The sequence below is a fragment of the Pristiophorus japonicus genome, chromosome 3 (assembly GCF_044704955.1).
Source record: "Pristiophorus japonicus isolate sPriJap1 chromosome 3, sPriJap1.hap1, whole genome shotgun sequence".
NCBI classification, from domain to species: Eukaryota; Metazoa; Chordata; class Chondrichthyes; family Pristiophoridae; genus Pristiophorus; species Pristiophorus japonicus.
This window is the reverse complement of record NC_091979.1, coordinates 153,357,588-153,374,041: the sequence shown is the minus strand read 5'-3', so window position 1 is coordinate 153,374,041 and position 16,454 is coordinate 153,357,588. Positions and strand designations below refer to the sequence as shown.

The 16,454-nt window shown below is 40.3% G+C and overlaps 1 protein-coding gene across 11 annotated transcripts in view; it reads left to right on the top strand.

Moving 5' to 3' along the window:
* rftn2 (raftlin family member 2) overlaps window positions 1–16,454 on the top strand; it is a 452,549-nt gene that overhangs the window by 241,128 nt on the left and 194,967 nt on the right. For 9 of the 11 annotated variants that reach the window (XR_011592693.1, XM_070875941.1, XM_070875932.1 and 6 more), the window contains one exon: window positions 5,171–5,320. Coding sequence is in view for 9 of the 11 variants with exons in the window: in XM_070875941.1 (XP_070732042.1) it covers window positions 5,171–5,320 (150 nt within the window). In the remaining 2 variants the exon portion in view is untranslated. Of the gene's footprint in view, window positions 1–5,170; window positions 13,079–16,454 lie in introns of those variants that run through there. The other 2 variants (XM_070875936.1, XM_070875925.1) reach the window with 2 other exon arrangements.

Genomic DNA, 16,454 nt, shown 5'->3' with positions numbered 1-16,454 from the left:
TTGAGGAAGTGCAGTGATGGTTCACCAGACTGATTCCCGGGATGGCAGGACTGACATATGAGGAGAGACTGGATCGACTGAGCCTTTATTCACTGGAGTTTAGAAGGATGAGAGGGGATCTCATAGAAACATATAAAATTCTGACGGGACTGGATTGGTTGGATGCAGGAAGAATGTTCCCGATGTTGGGGAAATCCAGAACCAGGGGACACGGTCTTAGGATAAGTAGTAGGCCATTTAGGACTGAGATGAGGAGAAACTTCTTCACTCAGAGTTGTTAACCTGTGGAATTCCCTACCGCAGAGAGTTGTTGATGCCAGTTCATTGGATATATACAAGAGGGAGTTAGATATGACCCTTACGGCTAAAGGGATCAAGAGGTATGGAGAGAAAGCAGGAAAGGGGTACTGAGGTGAATGATCAGCCATGATCTTATTGAATGATGGTGCAGGCTCGAAGGGCCGAATGGCCTACTCCTGCATCTATTTTCTATGTTTCAAAGAGCCAGCACAAGCACGATGGGTCGAATGGCCTCCTGTGCTGTATTATTCTATGATTGCTGATGGCTTGACATTTTTGGTATAACCCAGCCAAGGTTTCCCGGATCACTGTTTTTCTACGTGGAACAGACAGCAGTTGGAGGGCAAAGCTGACGGCTTCACCTTATTACACGGCATTCTTTGCCAAACAGCTAACATAATAGGATGGAAGTGAAAAGAAAGGACAAGTGTACAAATTGTGAGTGGTCCGTGCATGCTTCCTTCTTGCCCCATCTGCTGTCTACTCCTCCAAGTTCCATCCCTGAATTTGGAGGACCAACTTCTCAAACAGGGCATAGCTTTGCTATTGCCCCTCCAGTTACAGGCATCTGCCTCCTGTTCGGCGTTATCTTCTACAGATACATGCATTGGGGCTGTGAAATTCATGGTATGAAATTGTGTTCTGCCAATATATGGAGGGGCTCTCCATCTGTATTGTGAAGATGGAAAGGTGCAGTGATCGTTGAGCTGTTTTATTTATCATTATTCTGAAAGATGTGGTGCTGGACAAGAGAGGTGCTAGAAAATGCACAGTACAGCATCATGGATATCTATGGAAGGATTGAGAAAAAAGTTAAAGAATGCATGGGTAAGAAACAAGAGATTCTGATGCTAATAATTGACACAGTACATAATATGCACTAGCACTGCAGGATCCTGCTTTGCCCGTCCTGGTGAGGTCATTGATTTTTTTTTTCTGGCTTTGCAGATATAGCCTCTGGATGGTGCTCATAGCATTAAGGCAGCCAGCCCCCTCTTGCCATGCTTTTCACCCCTTGGTTTTAAGACTACTTCTTGCAGCAAAATTGCAACAGCGTATTTAATCAAAGCAGGGGGGCCTTGTTTGCTCCAATATTGAAGCCGGACATCTGAGGCAACTTCCATACTTTTAAACTAATGCAAACAACCCCCAAAAAATTGTAAGTTATGTAGCCAAACCCCCATAAGAAAAATGTGTCTGTATGGCCTGCAGCAGCATACAAAGTTCATAGCTGTGTGCCCAAATCCAATTGCTAGGCACATCCAATGCACAGCCATGCTATGTCAATCCCCAGAGCCTGTAAATATGGTTTATTTGGAGAATGCATTTGCAGTGTTCTGATTGACTTGCACTCAGTTACAGAGGAAAAGGAAAATCAGCCAAACTTAACTATAGAGTTTAGCTTTCCTTTCAAAAGCTGTATATGTGAGTATTCTGAATTTGTCAACTTTTCCACAATATGTACTGAGTCCCACTCAGAATCTGCTTTAAGTAATCATTTGTAATATTAATGGTGGTTTTGCCTGTGGTAGTAACAGTGAGTAACACTGTCGCCTCTTAAGTCAAAAGGTTGTGGCTTCAAGTCCCACTCCAGGGACTTGGGCACAAAAAAATATTGGCTGACACTCTACTGCAGTGCTGAGGGAGCATTGCACTGTCGGAGGTGCCGTCTTTCGGATGCGATATTAAACCGAGGTCCCGTCTGCTCTCTCAAGTGGACGTAAAAGATCCCATGCTACTATTTCGAAGAAGAGCAGGGGAGTGTCCTAGCCAATATTTATCCCTCAATCAACATAACAAAAACAGATTATCTGGTCATTTTCACATTGCTGTTTGTGGGAGTTTGCTGTGTGCAAATTGGCTGCTGTGTTTCCTACATTATAACAGTGACTACACTCCAAAAGTACTTCATTGGCTGTAAAGAGCTTTGAGATGTCCGGTGGTCATGAAAGGCGCTATATAAATGCAAAGGCTGGATTTTCAGTTCCCTTCTCAGGTGTTTTAGACGTGACGGCAGGCGTCCAGCTTTTACCGTCTGGTTGGCAAATTTGGCTCCGGATTTGCGGCAGCACAAAACTTAGCGTCCCGACCTCAAATTTCACTGAGATCATGATGTCAATTGTTGTGCAACACTCTGCTAGTGCACCGGATGCAAAATTAGGCCCTAATGCCCCATTTTACGCCTGCCCCAGGAAACGCCTGAAAAACCAGGCGTTCCCAGGATGCAGCAGGTGGTGTTTGCGCCGTATGTAAATGGAGAGAGGAGGATCCTACATCGCAGGTCCCATTGACTGCAGTGTTTGTGCACAGCACGCTGCATGCAGTTCCAACTTGAAAGTGGCAGTTTTATCTGCCATTACAGTGAACTTACAACTTCAGTGAGAGAATTTAATGGGGGCATTACTAGTTCTCCAGCGTATCATTCTCCATGCTATTGCTAGGTGGCATCAAGATAGAAGAAGGGCTCTTGGCCATGTTGGCCCATGGATGAGGAGAGGCCAAAGACGTCTGGGGAGGAGGGCTTATCCCCCACGGGTTTACAGATACCAACTCTCATAACTCCAGCTCTCTGAGGAGCAGTGTGTGAGAAGGCTACGCTTCCAAAAGGCAGTGCAGACAGAGATATACCATCTCCTACAGACAGACGGAAGTCTGGATTGCTCTAGAGGCAGCCTTCAATACTCTGAACAGATTTCCAAATTCATTGTGGATTGCTGCATGTTGCACAACTTGCCCATCATGATGGGCCCACCTCAGGAGGAGGAGGAGGACGACGAAGAGGAGCCTGGCGCGGTTCCCATTGGATATCCACACCATCCACGGGGAAGGCAGCGTGGAGATGCTGTTGGAGTCACACGTCGCCAGCTCATAATGGACCGGTTCTCCTAAATGAAGGAAATTGGGGGATGGAGCTGATACTGGACGTGCTATGTACCTCCATAAATGTACCTCTCTGGTGAACGTTGGAATGATACACAAGATACCAATGGCAAAGGATGACATAACTTTTACTGCAATAAAGTAACAAAAATTCCCCCCACCAAAAGCAAACTATACAGTAGACAACATTATGTTGCAGGGCACTGAAAATTGAAACGCGCATGCGCGAAATGCAATGATTTTCAGCTGGGGTACAAAAACTTCCTTGTGTAACGCTTGATTTTGCGCCCCCGATCATGGAACCTCAATTTTTGCAGACAAGGACGCAAACTTTTCCAAGCAGTATCAGGATGCCCCGTCACCATTACCGCCCCGAAATCACAAAAGCCGAAAATCCAGCCCCAAGTCTTTCTTTTAAAAGTCCAGGTTTAGGTCTCATAGCCAAAAAACAAATTTATGGAGGCAGAAAGGCAATGAATTAGACTTGAAATTCTATTGCTGAAGCAGATTATTATCTAATTTTGTTTTGGAAACCATTTTATTCAAATTCATTCATAGCTATTTTTGACAATGGTGGTAATGATAGCATTACCATACTTTCTTGTATGAACATAAGAAATAGGAGCAGGAGTAGGCCATGAAGCCCATCGAGCCTGCTCCACCATTTAATACGATCGTGGCTGATCCGATCATGGGTCCACTTCCCTGCCTGCTCCCCATAACCCCTTATACCCTTATCATTTAAGAAACTCTTTGTTTTTGTCTTAAATTTATTCAATGTCCCAGCATCCACAGTTCTCCGAGGCAGCGAATTCCACAGATTTACAACCTTCTGAGAGAAGAAATTTCTCCTCATCTCTGTTTTAAATGGACGGCCCCTTATTCGAAGATTATGCCATCTAGTGCTAGTCTCCCCCATCAGTGGAAACATCCTCTTTACATCCATCTTGTCAAGCCCCCTCATAATCTTATACGTTTCGATAAGATCACACCTCATTCTTCTGAATTCCAGTGAGTAGAGACCCAACCTACTCAACCTTTCCTCATAAGTCAACCCCCTAATCTCCGGAATCAACCGAGTGAACCTTCTCTGAACTGCCTCCAAAGCAAGTATATCCTTTCGTAAACATGGAAACCAAAACTGCACGCAGTATTCTAGGTGTGACCTCACCAGTACCCTGTATAGCTATAACAAGACTTCCCTGCTTTTATACTCCATCCCCTTTGCAATAAAGGCCAAGATTCCATTGGCCTTCCTGATCACTTTTGTGTTTCATGCACAAGTACCCCCCAGGTCCCACTGTACTGCTGCACTTTGCAATCTTTCTCCATTTAAATAATAACTTGCTCTTCGATTTTTTTTTCCTGCCAAAGTGCATGACCTCACACTTTCTAACATGATACTCCATCTGCCAAATTTTTGCCCACTCACTTAGCCTGTCTGTGTCCTTTTGCAGATTTTTTGTGTCCTCCTCGCATATTGCTTTTCCTCCCATCTTTGTATCATCAGCAAACTTGGCTACGTTACACTCAGTCCCTTCTTTCAAGTCGTTAATATAGATTGTAAATAGTTGGGGGGTCCCAGCACTGATCCCTGCGGCACCCCACTAGTTACTGGTTGCCAACCAGAGAATGAACCATTTATCCCGACTCTCTGTTTTCTGTTAGTTAGCCAAAATCTATCCATGCTAATATATTACCCCCAACCCCGTGAACTTTTATCTTGTGCAGTAACCTTTTATGTGGCACCTTGTCAAATGCCTTCTGGAAGTCCAAATACACCACATCCACTGGTTCCCCTTTATCCACCCTGTTCGTTACATCCTCAAAGAATTCCAGCAAATTTGTCAAATTTGACTTCCTCTTGAGCCCTTGCTTTGATAATAAAAAAGTTTAATTTTGTTGTGGTGTGATTAGTTAAGATTAGCACTAGTACCTCATGGAGCATTATCGGCATGGTTGTCAATGATCCTGTGTCTTTTGCCTCCAGGAATCTAGGTTGCATCCTGTCAGAAGAAATTTTTCCCAACCTCCACCAGTCGGGATAAAACCTCGTTACACACGCAGTCCACATTATCATCTGAGGAAGGAGTATAGAACAGAAGATTCTATTCTTACTCCACCTTCTTCAACTGAATCTGTTAAGTAGAAGAATTTGTAATACCATTGTTGTATTAGAACACATACGTATGAAAGGAGACATAATTGATAAGTCTTAATCTTTGAAAGTACATGTAAGAAGTGATTCTTAAAGATATAAAAATTTAATTGGTTAAATAGTGTAGGTTTAAATATGTAACTAAGGTATCTTGGTTTGTAAATTGGAAAAATTTTATGTTATCAAACATGCCACAGTTAATATGTCTGAGCATGTCTGCATTTTATACTTCAAACTGAAGAGATCTTGCAGTATAAGTTAGAACCAGAATATTTTTAAGAATCATGGCAACAATGTGAATTCTTAGAAATTTGCAAATAATCCAGACCAGGTATACTATGTGGCTGTTGGGTACAGAACAGTAGTTATGCTGATTTTGAGAAATAGCAGGAGGTTAAAAGTGGAAATTTATTTAACAGGAAAAAGGAAACAAGCCTCAGTTTTGAGCTTGAATGTCGCACCTCTAATTTTTAAGAAATTTTAATGTTTACATGGTTTTTACACCTTTTCCTTTGTATTATTAGTGTTTTCCACACAGATTCATACAACTTAAATTGTTTTTTTTACTATTTGTGTTGTGTATCTTTTATTTATAGTAATGTGTTTTGTAATATTATTTATGTGTAAAGTTTAAATTATAGTATGTTAATTTAGACTGGCTTCTTTTTACCCTTTGCCACTCAATGTGGAGGAGTTACTTAGTGAGTAAGGCTTGAGTAAAAGCCCTGACTTTTGGACCACTTACTTTTGCACACAGTACCTTTTATTGTGTTGCCTTTATACATATCCTTCTAAAATGTCATGTTTTTACATAGGTAGGATAAACGATTAATATAGTATAATGTTGAAGTATTACTGTTTTACTGTAGTTTAGATTGTTAGTTGTAGCTTAGGTATAGTTAAGTAATTATTAGAGTTCTAATGTAAGGCAAATTGGTGCATCCTGAATAATCAACTGGCATCGTAACATTTAAGTGCATTTACTATTTCACCATAAGACGGAGGTATCTCTGAATGCATGTGTTCTATTAAAAATAGGTTTTCAATTCCACTTGCTAATGTAAAGGTAATGTAAACATTTATGGCAGACATTTTTTTTTACAACTGGCAATATCCAAACTTAACAATGTGATTAGTAGTCAATTCTGAGAGCATGGGCTTGATTTTAACTGTTCCCTTCAGGCATAAAATGGCAGCAGTGGGTCGGTCACCCAATTTACACTCCACCCAATTTTACTTTTTCATTGAAGTCAATGGAAAGGAAAATTGGGCAGCTAGCATTGCTGCACATTTCTTACCTGGGGGAAACGGATTAAAATCGCATCTCCATGCCCCAACCCAACACAATCTTATTGGAACAAGATTTTGTAAGCAGCATTATGAGTTTCTGCTTGGGGATAGTATCTCAAATACACAACATGTTTCCCATAGGTAAATTCTTTACTGTGAATATTTGGGTTTTACATACCACAGAATTGAAAGTTGGTGAGTTCACATCAGGAAGGAATCACCAAAGAAAGTGATTTTGAAATAATATTTGTAGTTTTTGAAGTAATAGTAGATGCATTTTACCATATGTAGCAGAAAATTCAGCACAACTTTGAAAATTAGCATTGCAATTTAATCCTCCCAAATAATCTTGGTTACAATTTCCAGTTTCATTAAATAGATTGGCTGTACATTTTCAAATTACTTCTATGTTCCAACTTTGTATTGTTGCAAAACTCTTTCAGAGGGATTGAAGCCAGTACCTCTCGTGCACCAAATTTAGATCTTCCTTCAGTATCTAGCAACTTGGTGGCGGAAAATATTACAAAGTTTCTGAAGCTAAATACCAGTGTAGCCACAGTGGCTTTGAAATATCTGCTTCTACTATTATATTTGAAGTAGGTCTAGTTTCCATTACAATAACCTCCTCCTCCCCAAATCTGGTATACTGAGTTTTAAAGTTTGATCAGCCTCCCTTACCTTTTAATTTCATCTGGCTAGGTAGATGTAGCTGCTGGCACACGATCAAGTTTGACTTTCCACTAAATTGATTGTTTGCTCACTGCAACAATGGTGACCCATTCTATGTGCCATAATATTTCACTTTCACCATCAGAAAAAGATCCTAATCTTTCAGAGAATTGGCTTCCTGCTTCAACTCTTAATCATTATCTGATCTCTAATCTATGCCAGTTTTTCTTCAGCTACTTTCACTTGCTCACCATCACACAGATCTTTTTTCTTCTCCCTCATCCTCTACTCGCTGATCATTTTACCCCAGTTTTGGGAATTGTAGACTGTCCTTATCTATCTTGGTGTCTCCTTATGTTCGAAGGTTTTTAATCATTTTGCCTGTACCTTTAAGAGGAAGGAAGATTCAAGAAGGTACAAGCTGCAATTCTAAATAAGGCGGCAACAGATTGGTTTATACAGGCTGAAAGGTTCTGGTATCTTGCAGGCCTAGATATTGCTTTTTTGTTTTATGAGTGGACTTAAACTTTCATGCACACCTAGTTGTGGAGCCCTTTCACAGTAAATCATGGGGTTTCATTGCAGATGAGTGGTTTGGACCATTTCTGATGTCCGATAACCAAACATGATTGCTGGCCAGCTGCAAAAAAGCAGCTGACCTTTCCATGAAGCTTGGCCACCCTAACAGCTGAAGAGACAAAGCGTGAGATTGACCTTTCCTTTTTGCCCAGGGAAAATACAGCCGCAATGGAAAAGGAACTGAAACCTGTAACACTGTTCTCTGCCTGCATCTTTTAATCTTCCCACCCCCCGCCCCCCCCCCCCCCAACCTTTGTTATGGAATTTCCAGAGATCCCTCTTGGGGGCAGAGTGCTTGCACCGAGAGCAGGTGCAAGGAATGGAAGCCAATGCAAATGAATTAGGAGAATCTAACTACCTACAGGCATCATAGACCTGCAACTATTCATTCGAAACCGAAACTATCCATCCCAAATCCATCACGAGATCCCCCGGATCATTTCAACAAATTCCTTCTGACTTTTGAGTAACTGTAAGCTGGGCTGTGATAGCCATCCCACAGCTCTCTTTCATGTCAGCAAAATCAGGAAATCCCCTCCCCATTTCGGTGGGCCCTCTTTCGGTGGGCTGTTTGCGGCTCTCAACAAAGGCTTCTAGAACTTCGATTTGTGCCCACATGGGAAACTTCAGGCTCTGCTCATGACCTGCACTTAAATACGGGAGGTCTTGGTCATGTCAAGCTGTGCACACCTTTGGTGCACTTGCCTCACAGAAGGCCTCACACCTGGACAGAAGGGTGAGAGGAATATCAGAGCCAAAGGCTCCTTTTCTGAGGCTTACTGATCAGGAACATCTCCGGTTTAATCCTCGGTTAATGTTGAGTCAGCTAATCTCAGCAGGGGCACTGTAGTTGGCTTCAGTACTCCTGAATTGGGAACGGTGAAAAATCAGCTAGAGTTCCTGCTGTTGATTGCTATACAGCAATTATTACTGGAATGGCAAATTTGCGGCCACCAGTTGATGACAGGATCGGGTTCACCTGTGATGTCTTCCACAGTTAGCTGGCCTGTCTGCAATCCGTTTCAATGCTCACACATGAATAATGATCGCTTGGGTGAGGTACCAGATGGCAACTGCCACCTACAGCATTGTATCCCAATGAGAGAGTCTGTGCCTTCAGGAGAGAAGCGGGGAGAAAACAAATTGGGAACTGAGGCATTTTAAAAGAACTATGTACAAAATAAAGTACATACTTTACATTGGATGGATTGATTGCAGTTCAGAGTATTTTCTTTTTAATCTCTGTACGTACAGATCCCCCTTACCCCTGCATTTCATGTACACTATTGCTATCAAACCAGTGTGCTGACGGCATGCCTTCCTGACTGTCTCTGTTTTGCTGTATAACTCTTGGAGGTGCATCCTGTAATATTATTATCTTCTATCCTCCTGTGGTGATTGAGCTGAAAAATTCTAAGCCAATATGTTAAAAATATCATCAAAATCGATTAATTTTAGTAGTCATAACTAATGCCTACCTTACAATAATTGAGTTGAATTTTCTATTTAATTGATATGAATATTGAACATTAAACAATCAATCACTAATTTCAGCTATTTAAAAAGACATGTTAACAGTAGACCTTTGTTACAGCAGTCAGATATCATATGTGATGGCGTAATACTTTTCATGTTACCTTCTTTACTGAAACTACATAAAACACCATCACTATACTGTAGTTGACCAGTTGATCCTTAATTATGCCCACGTTCAGCAAGGTGCAGTCCTTAAACCACAATTTCTCTGGGGAAAATTTATATTCTTAACTCAGCACCACTAAATTATTATAAATATGTGTTCGAACTAGATTTTGGTTCCTAAATCATTTATAATGGCAGTATTCCAGTTAATGGCAACACAGAATGTTGAGAACCTAGAGGTTTTTTTTCTTATGTGAACTTCAGCCAGCACCTGTTATGCCTTAAAATGGATTCCGTGTATGTTAGTATTACACAACAGTTTTGTTATTACATCTTTTGAGAGTAATGGAAGATAATTAATTATGATGTGCATAAGTAGGTTGCAGCATGGAAATCAACCAACTTAATAGCATATATGAATAACAAATTGTGGAAGTTTGTTTACCAGTTCTTCCAAATACAAAACAAGCAGTTATAGCTAAAAATAAATTCTCACTTCCCAAAGATTAATCTTATCCCTCCTGGTTTATTTTCTCTGCACTATTCCCTCTTATCAGGCACTGTGTTGCAAAAAGATGGGTAAACTGCTTGCTTTTAAAACTTACATTGGTGCACCCTACTCCCATGACACAGCAGTGCTTTGTTATACTACTGGTCTGCCAGCAATTTAGTTTCCATTGGATTTTTAAAAGTCAATTTATCTGCAACTTTTCATAATTTTCATAAGTTTGTAGAGATTAGAAGACTAAATAACCATGATGGACATATTTGCTCAGTGTCACTTGTAGTCTTTGTGTATTCTCCTGGCTTAACTAGTCTTTCTTATGCATGTGCTGCAAAACAGAAGATAAATGGTTAGATATTCTAAATCTCCTGTCAATAGTGTTTAGTTTTCTTCATTTATATGTAGTGTCACATAATCAGTATTACTGGTGTCTGGTGTGTAGGTCACATCTTTACATTGTGTTTCAGGACCTACAAACAAGGGTAGAATTTATATGCCAATGCAAATGACCTTGCTACCTCATGTAAAAGTTGTGGATGGAAATTTTACAACAGTGCAACATACATACCAATTTTTGCAATAGTTGTACAACCATGGATGTTAGAATGAAAATTTATAACTAAATTTAATGCTAATCTGACCTTATTTATATTAACTCCCAACTTGATTGTGACATTCATTTGTTTTGTTAGAGGTCATTTTCAGCTTTATCGCCCAGTTAATCCGGCAGAGGAGCTTCCCCCGGCCGTTGTAGAACCCACTCAATTTTCATCCCATTAATTTCAGTGGGATGAAAATCAGATGGGAGATCCGGCCAGTCAAGTTGAGAATTACTCCATTGTCACTGAACTTATTTGTGAATCTAGACTGTGAACTTTGATTGCTTCCATAGTTAGGGTACCAGTGTTGCATTTTTATTTAGCATGCGAGCAACCCTAATGCAATTAATTTATGGCTTGTTTAGTGTCACCCTTAAAATAATCCATGGCTTTTAACAATTTGGATTTTAGAGTACCATTTTACTCTTCAACAGCTTCATAGTAGTTCTACAAGTGCACTTTGTTCCCCATGTTCTGGAAGATGTACACTATACATGATCTGTCCTTGTGAAGGCTGCATGATCCAAGATTAACAGATGTAGTACACCACATACCAAACGTCATGCATGCTGCAACCTACATTTTTAGTTATGCAGTAGATAGCCTATCACAACTCCACTCAAACAAAGCATTTAACAGCTAAAATTACTACTGTATTTAGAGTTGAAAGAGCACACATAGAGCAAGATAAGGCAACTACTGCAAAGTACAGTGACAAGTATAAAAGCCTTTTACAAGGGATTATTTTATCCTCTCAAATTGTCCACCACATAATTTGAGATGCAATATTTTGTATGTTTAAATCATAAACAGTCCATCAAATTCTCAAACTGTCATGGTGGGATTTGAATACGATCTCTGGATTGTTAGTCCAGGCCTCTCGGTTTCTAATCCAGTAGCATAACCACCACACTATTTGCCCACAAAACAGTAACTGCACATCAAAATAAATTGGCAGTGAGACACTTTGGGACCCAGCAAAATCGTTCAGGTGAGCTATCTCTTAACAATAAAATCTTCCAGTTTTTATGCCAAATTCCTCTTTGGTCTCGACATTTAAGGTGACATAAATAACAAAAAAAATAGAATTTCAGACATACAGTTAACAATGAAGTACTATTAGATTAATTAAATCCAGTATAACAAAACAGTCTCTATAGAATGCTAATGCAAGTTGGCTGAACATTCTGAGTGAAATGGCAAGCACACATTTGAGAATACAGCTGCCCTCGTCAGCTCTAAAGCCCTTTCTTATGCAAGTTTAAAATACAATGTGTGTGTGTGTTACAATATACAAAGTTTTCAAACAGGCATCTTTTCAATAACCGTGGTGTTAATTAGATTATACGGCAACAATTGATCAAAAGCACCCTCTAAAACAGAACCTGCTGGCCAAGCAGACAGAGGTTGCAGACATTCACCTCGGAATTAACACTATCACTTCTTGTTACATTATATTTTAAAAAGTGAATAACTTCAATTTTTGTCAAATAGCTACATGATAAATCTAATGTTGATTAATCATTAAAAGTACGATATTGCTCAAAATGTAACATTAAAACTGCCCCATAATGTCAAATTAAAAAGTGATGGAACACACACAATTACAGATTTTCCTGTTACTGTAGATAAAATACATTAAGCACAAATAAAATGTAACTTCTGAAGATGTACCGTTGTTATTGGAGATAATTTGCTACAAATGCTACAATTGAAACTGTCTATGTAATCGTGAACAAACTAAACTCAGTTCAGTGCATCACATCCAACATTTCTCAGTTCAGTGTTTCCTGATTATATTCTCATCACCATGAAAAGATCTTTACAAATAGGGAACATTTTACATGGATTGTGTAGAAATGAGGTGTCAAATTTTACACACAATCTTTTTAAGTTGTATTCTTAATGTTTAATTTGAAACAACTACAAGGAAGATGGTCATTATCACATACTTCCCTTATTGCACTGCTGTACAACTTTTACTGTACTCATGTAAAACTAAGAAATTATGTCCAAATGACTGCTTTGTGAATTATTTAGTCAGATGTCTGTAAACAACTAAGTCTGCTCAAGCATTTATGCAAACCTGATGTTTTAACAGGGTTAATTGTTCTAACATAACCAGATTTTTGATAACTAAATTCCTAATGAGGATTAACGAGTGTTTTTAATGTGATGCAGATTTGAGTTTGGTTTGGTACCGAGCTGCAGCTAAAGTTGTAGCTTTATAGTATTTAAATTTTAAAGTAAGGCAACAACTTGTTAAAACTGTAAAGAAAAAATACCATATTTGACCAGTAGAATATATTGTTAAGATGTAGCAAAATGTAAGGCTTACAAATTATAGACCTGACCAGCAGCTCAAAAATGATTGTAATGTCTTAAAGTAGTCTTGTTCATGTAAGTCCCATTGTAAATAAACAGTTCACTATTATGGTTCAAAGTTTCTGTATATAACTGAGCTGTGTGCATTGTTAATCTATAATATACTTTAAAAATTGAAAATATCTCCATGCAGTGCAACGGAACAATGATCCAGATGGGAAAATACATAAATCCTCAAAAATAAGTAGACGCGTTTTAAAAAAAAAAAATCAAAAAGGCAATTGGATTATTGAAGTTTGTGATTGAGAGAAAACTAATGCAGCGCCAAAAAGTCATTGTGATTCTGTACAAAATGATGGTTAGCTCACATCTGGAATATTCTGTGCAGTTATATGCTAACAATAGGATGGGCATAATAGTTCTGAAAGATGTCAACTATAGATATTCCAGCAGAGTATCAAAGGTGAGTCGATCTCACTTACAAAGAAAGGCTACTGGAGTTATATTCTCTTGAATTAAGAAGATAGAAAAGGGACTGGTAAGTTATTCAAAATGGTAAGAACAGACCAGGTAAACATTGGTAATTATCTCCGGTGTTAGATAAATCGAAGACACAAGTCGGTGACCTCATGATAAGCATCTAAATGGGGAGATTAGAAGAAACTTTTTCACAGAGTTATCAGAATGTGAATACCAGAAATAGTAATTAATGCAAAGTTAATTCTTCTATTCAAAAAGTACTGGATGATTACTCAAAAGAAGAATATAAAGGGAATGGAAAAAGTAAGAAAATGGGATTCATTTGGAGAGGGCCCTAAGTTCAGCGCAGGCAGGGAGAACTGAATGGCATCCTTCTATACTTAAGTTTCTGTTTCTATTTCTAAATCAAAACTTTAGTGCTTTGCAGGCTTTCCAAGATTGCTAATTGTTCCCACAGATAATGCGAGAACTCAGTCAATCGGTTGGAACACATGAACCACAACATAAGAAATAGGAGCAGGAGTAGGCCACCTGGCCCTTCGCCATTTAATAAGATCATGGCTGATCTGATCATGGACTCAGCTCCACTTCCCTGCCCGCTCCCCATGACCCTTTATTCCCTTATCGCTCAAAAATCTGTCTATCTCCGCCTTAAATATATTCAATGACCCAACCTCCACAGCTCACTGGGCAGAGAATTCTATAGATTTACAAGCATCTGAGAGAAGAAATTCCTCCTCATCTCAGTTTTAAATGGGCGGTCCCTTATTCTGAGACTGTGGGCTAGAATTTCCCAAACCTGTTTTTCTGGCGCCCTCACCCGAGGTGCACTGCTTTTGTCCGCCTCCAAGCGCGCCGAAAAAAGACGTCGGTATTGTGGCCGCTCCCCAGCCTCTCCAGTTGTGGCGCAGCATGGCCCAATGGATTGGGAGTGGAGCCAGTGCCGGAACCTCTGCACATGCGCGCTAGAGTCTGTGCACTTGTGCATTAGCTCCTGGCGGGCCGTTTCTGCAAACGCGCGCTGCAGGCTGTGTGGGAGGGGCCCGAAGCACGCTGCCCCGAGTCTTGGCCGAATGGGCTCCGTTATCAGCAGCCAGAGTGTGCGCTGCAGGCTGTGTCAACTCTGACCTGTGTAAAACTCCTGAAGAATTTCTGGGGGTCTGGGTTTGTAACTCTCGACCAGATGAACCTGGGATTCATGAGGGTGTTTGATGCCAAGCCGGACCTCAGTCTAGATATGCTTCGAGGACTCTGAAGGGGCTTGTGGACCATTGTCATCAGCAAGCGGTCATCACCAAAGCCCTCCAAGATCAGTGCCTCAAACGTGAAGCCAGTCCCTCTGAGCGAGGACGGGAGTAACTGCGTGGCGCGACAGCCCAGCAAGCGGCCCCGACAGCGGGAACAGATGCGCCTGAGCAGAGGGAATGTCCACCGTATCTCGGGCGAACAAGATTCTCAGGATACTGAAGTCCAAGGGGTTGACTCCTGATCTTCCAGAGGATTTGTATCATTTGATCAAGAAGGTACTTTCATCTCCCTCCTCCTCCTCCTCTTTCTTCCCTCCCCCTCCCCCCCCACCCCCCACCGCCATCTCTCTTCCAAGCCCTGGCCGAATGGCGGCCCGCTGCGTTCCCTAAGGTAGGACTTCTATTTTTTATTTGTTATTTACTGATTGCTTCAGGTGCAGTGTTCCTTCTATTTTTTTATTATTTATTGATTGCTTATTACTTTGGTCTTGGTGCTTTAGGGACAGCATTCCTTCTATTTTATTTGTTAATTAATTGTTACTTTTTGTCCTTTGTTTGGTGCTTGGTGCTTTAAATGTAGTTACTTGCGCTGATTCCTTAACTGTAAGTAAGGTCTTTCTGTGCGGACAAAAGTGGACACATACGCTGCCCTAAGTTAGTTTAGTACAACTTTTTTCTGGCCAAATTGGCATAAATGGTTTAAGTGGTTGGGAACACCCCCTTTTTGGAAAAAAAAAACTGACCTAACAAAAAACCTAACGAACTCACTTCCACTGGCGCAAATTAAATGGTCATATTTGCAACTAAAAAGATACACCAGAAAAATCAATTACACAAAAAAAAATGGTGTAACTCATGGGGAAATTTGGGCCCTATGTCCCCTCGTTTTAGTTTCTCCTATGAATGGAAATATCCTCTCCTCATCCACCTTGTTGAGCCCCCTCATTATCTTATATGTTTTGATAAGATCACCTCTCATTCTTCCAAACTCCAATGAGTATAGGCCCAACCGACTCAACCTATCTTCATAAGTCAACCCCCTCACCTCCGGAATCAACCTAGTGAATTTTCTCTGAACAGCCTCCAATGCAAGTATATCCTTCCTTAAATACGGAGACCAAAACTGTACATAGTAAGGCTTTTCATTCCCTCAAATGGTGCTCCACAATGGCCTAAATTGATCCCCAAGGTTGCTCCATAATAACTATATACAACTCCTCATTCTGTTCAGTTCATTGTTTGACCAAGGCAACTGACTCCAAAGTTGGCTTTTGGAGTCCATGGATATGAGTTGAAATCATAAGCGTATAGAGGCTTGACTTTCCACTTCACATTGCCCAAAATGGCCGGCTATTGCCCATTTTGAGCAAAAAGTGGAAACTCAGGCTGTAACATCGCCAGAAAATTAAGCCCCCAAATTTCTGTTCACATCGCCAAGGTGATCGCACACACATCGCCGAGTGGAGCTTTCGGCACATCGCTGGGCTAATCGCTCGGTAATAGTTGCTTTTCCTGGGCCTCCCGCACCGAATGGGGCACTACAGACGCCATTTTGAATTTCGGAGGAAGGGAGGAGTCAGCTAAAAAAACTCGAGCTTATAATATTGAGTTATTTAAGAGTCTTTTACAGATAAATCCACTCATTTATACTTATATTTAATTATACTAATAGATTAGTAGATTAGGCATTCTTTTACTAAAAAGTGCATTTATAGCAAGTGAAAATAATTATTGATAGTGATGGGGCCTATGCTTTCTTTGCCATTACTCGTAACTGCTTA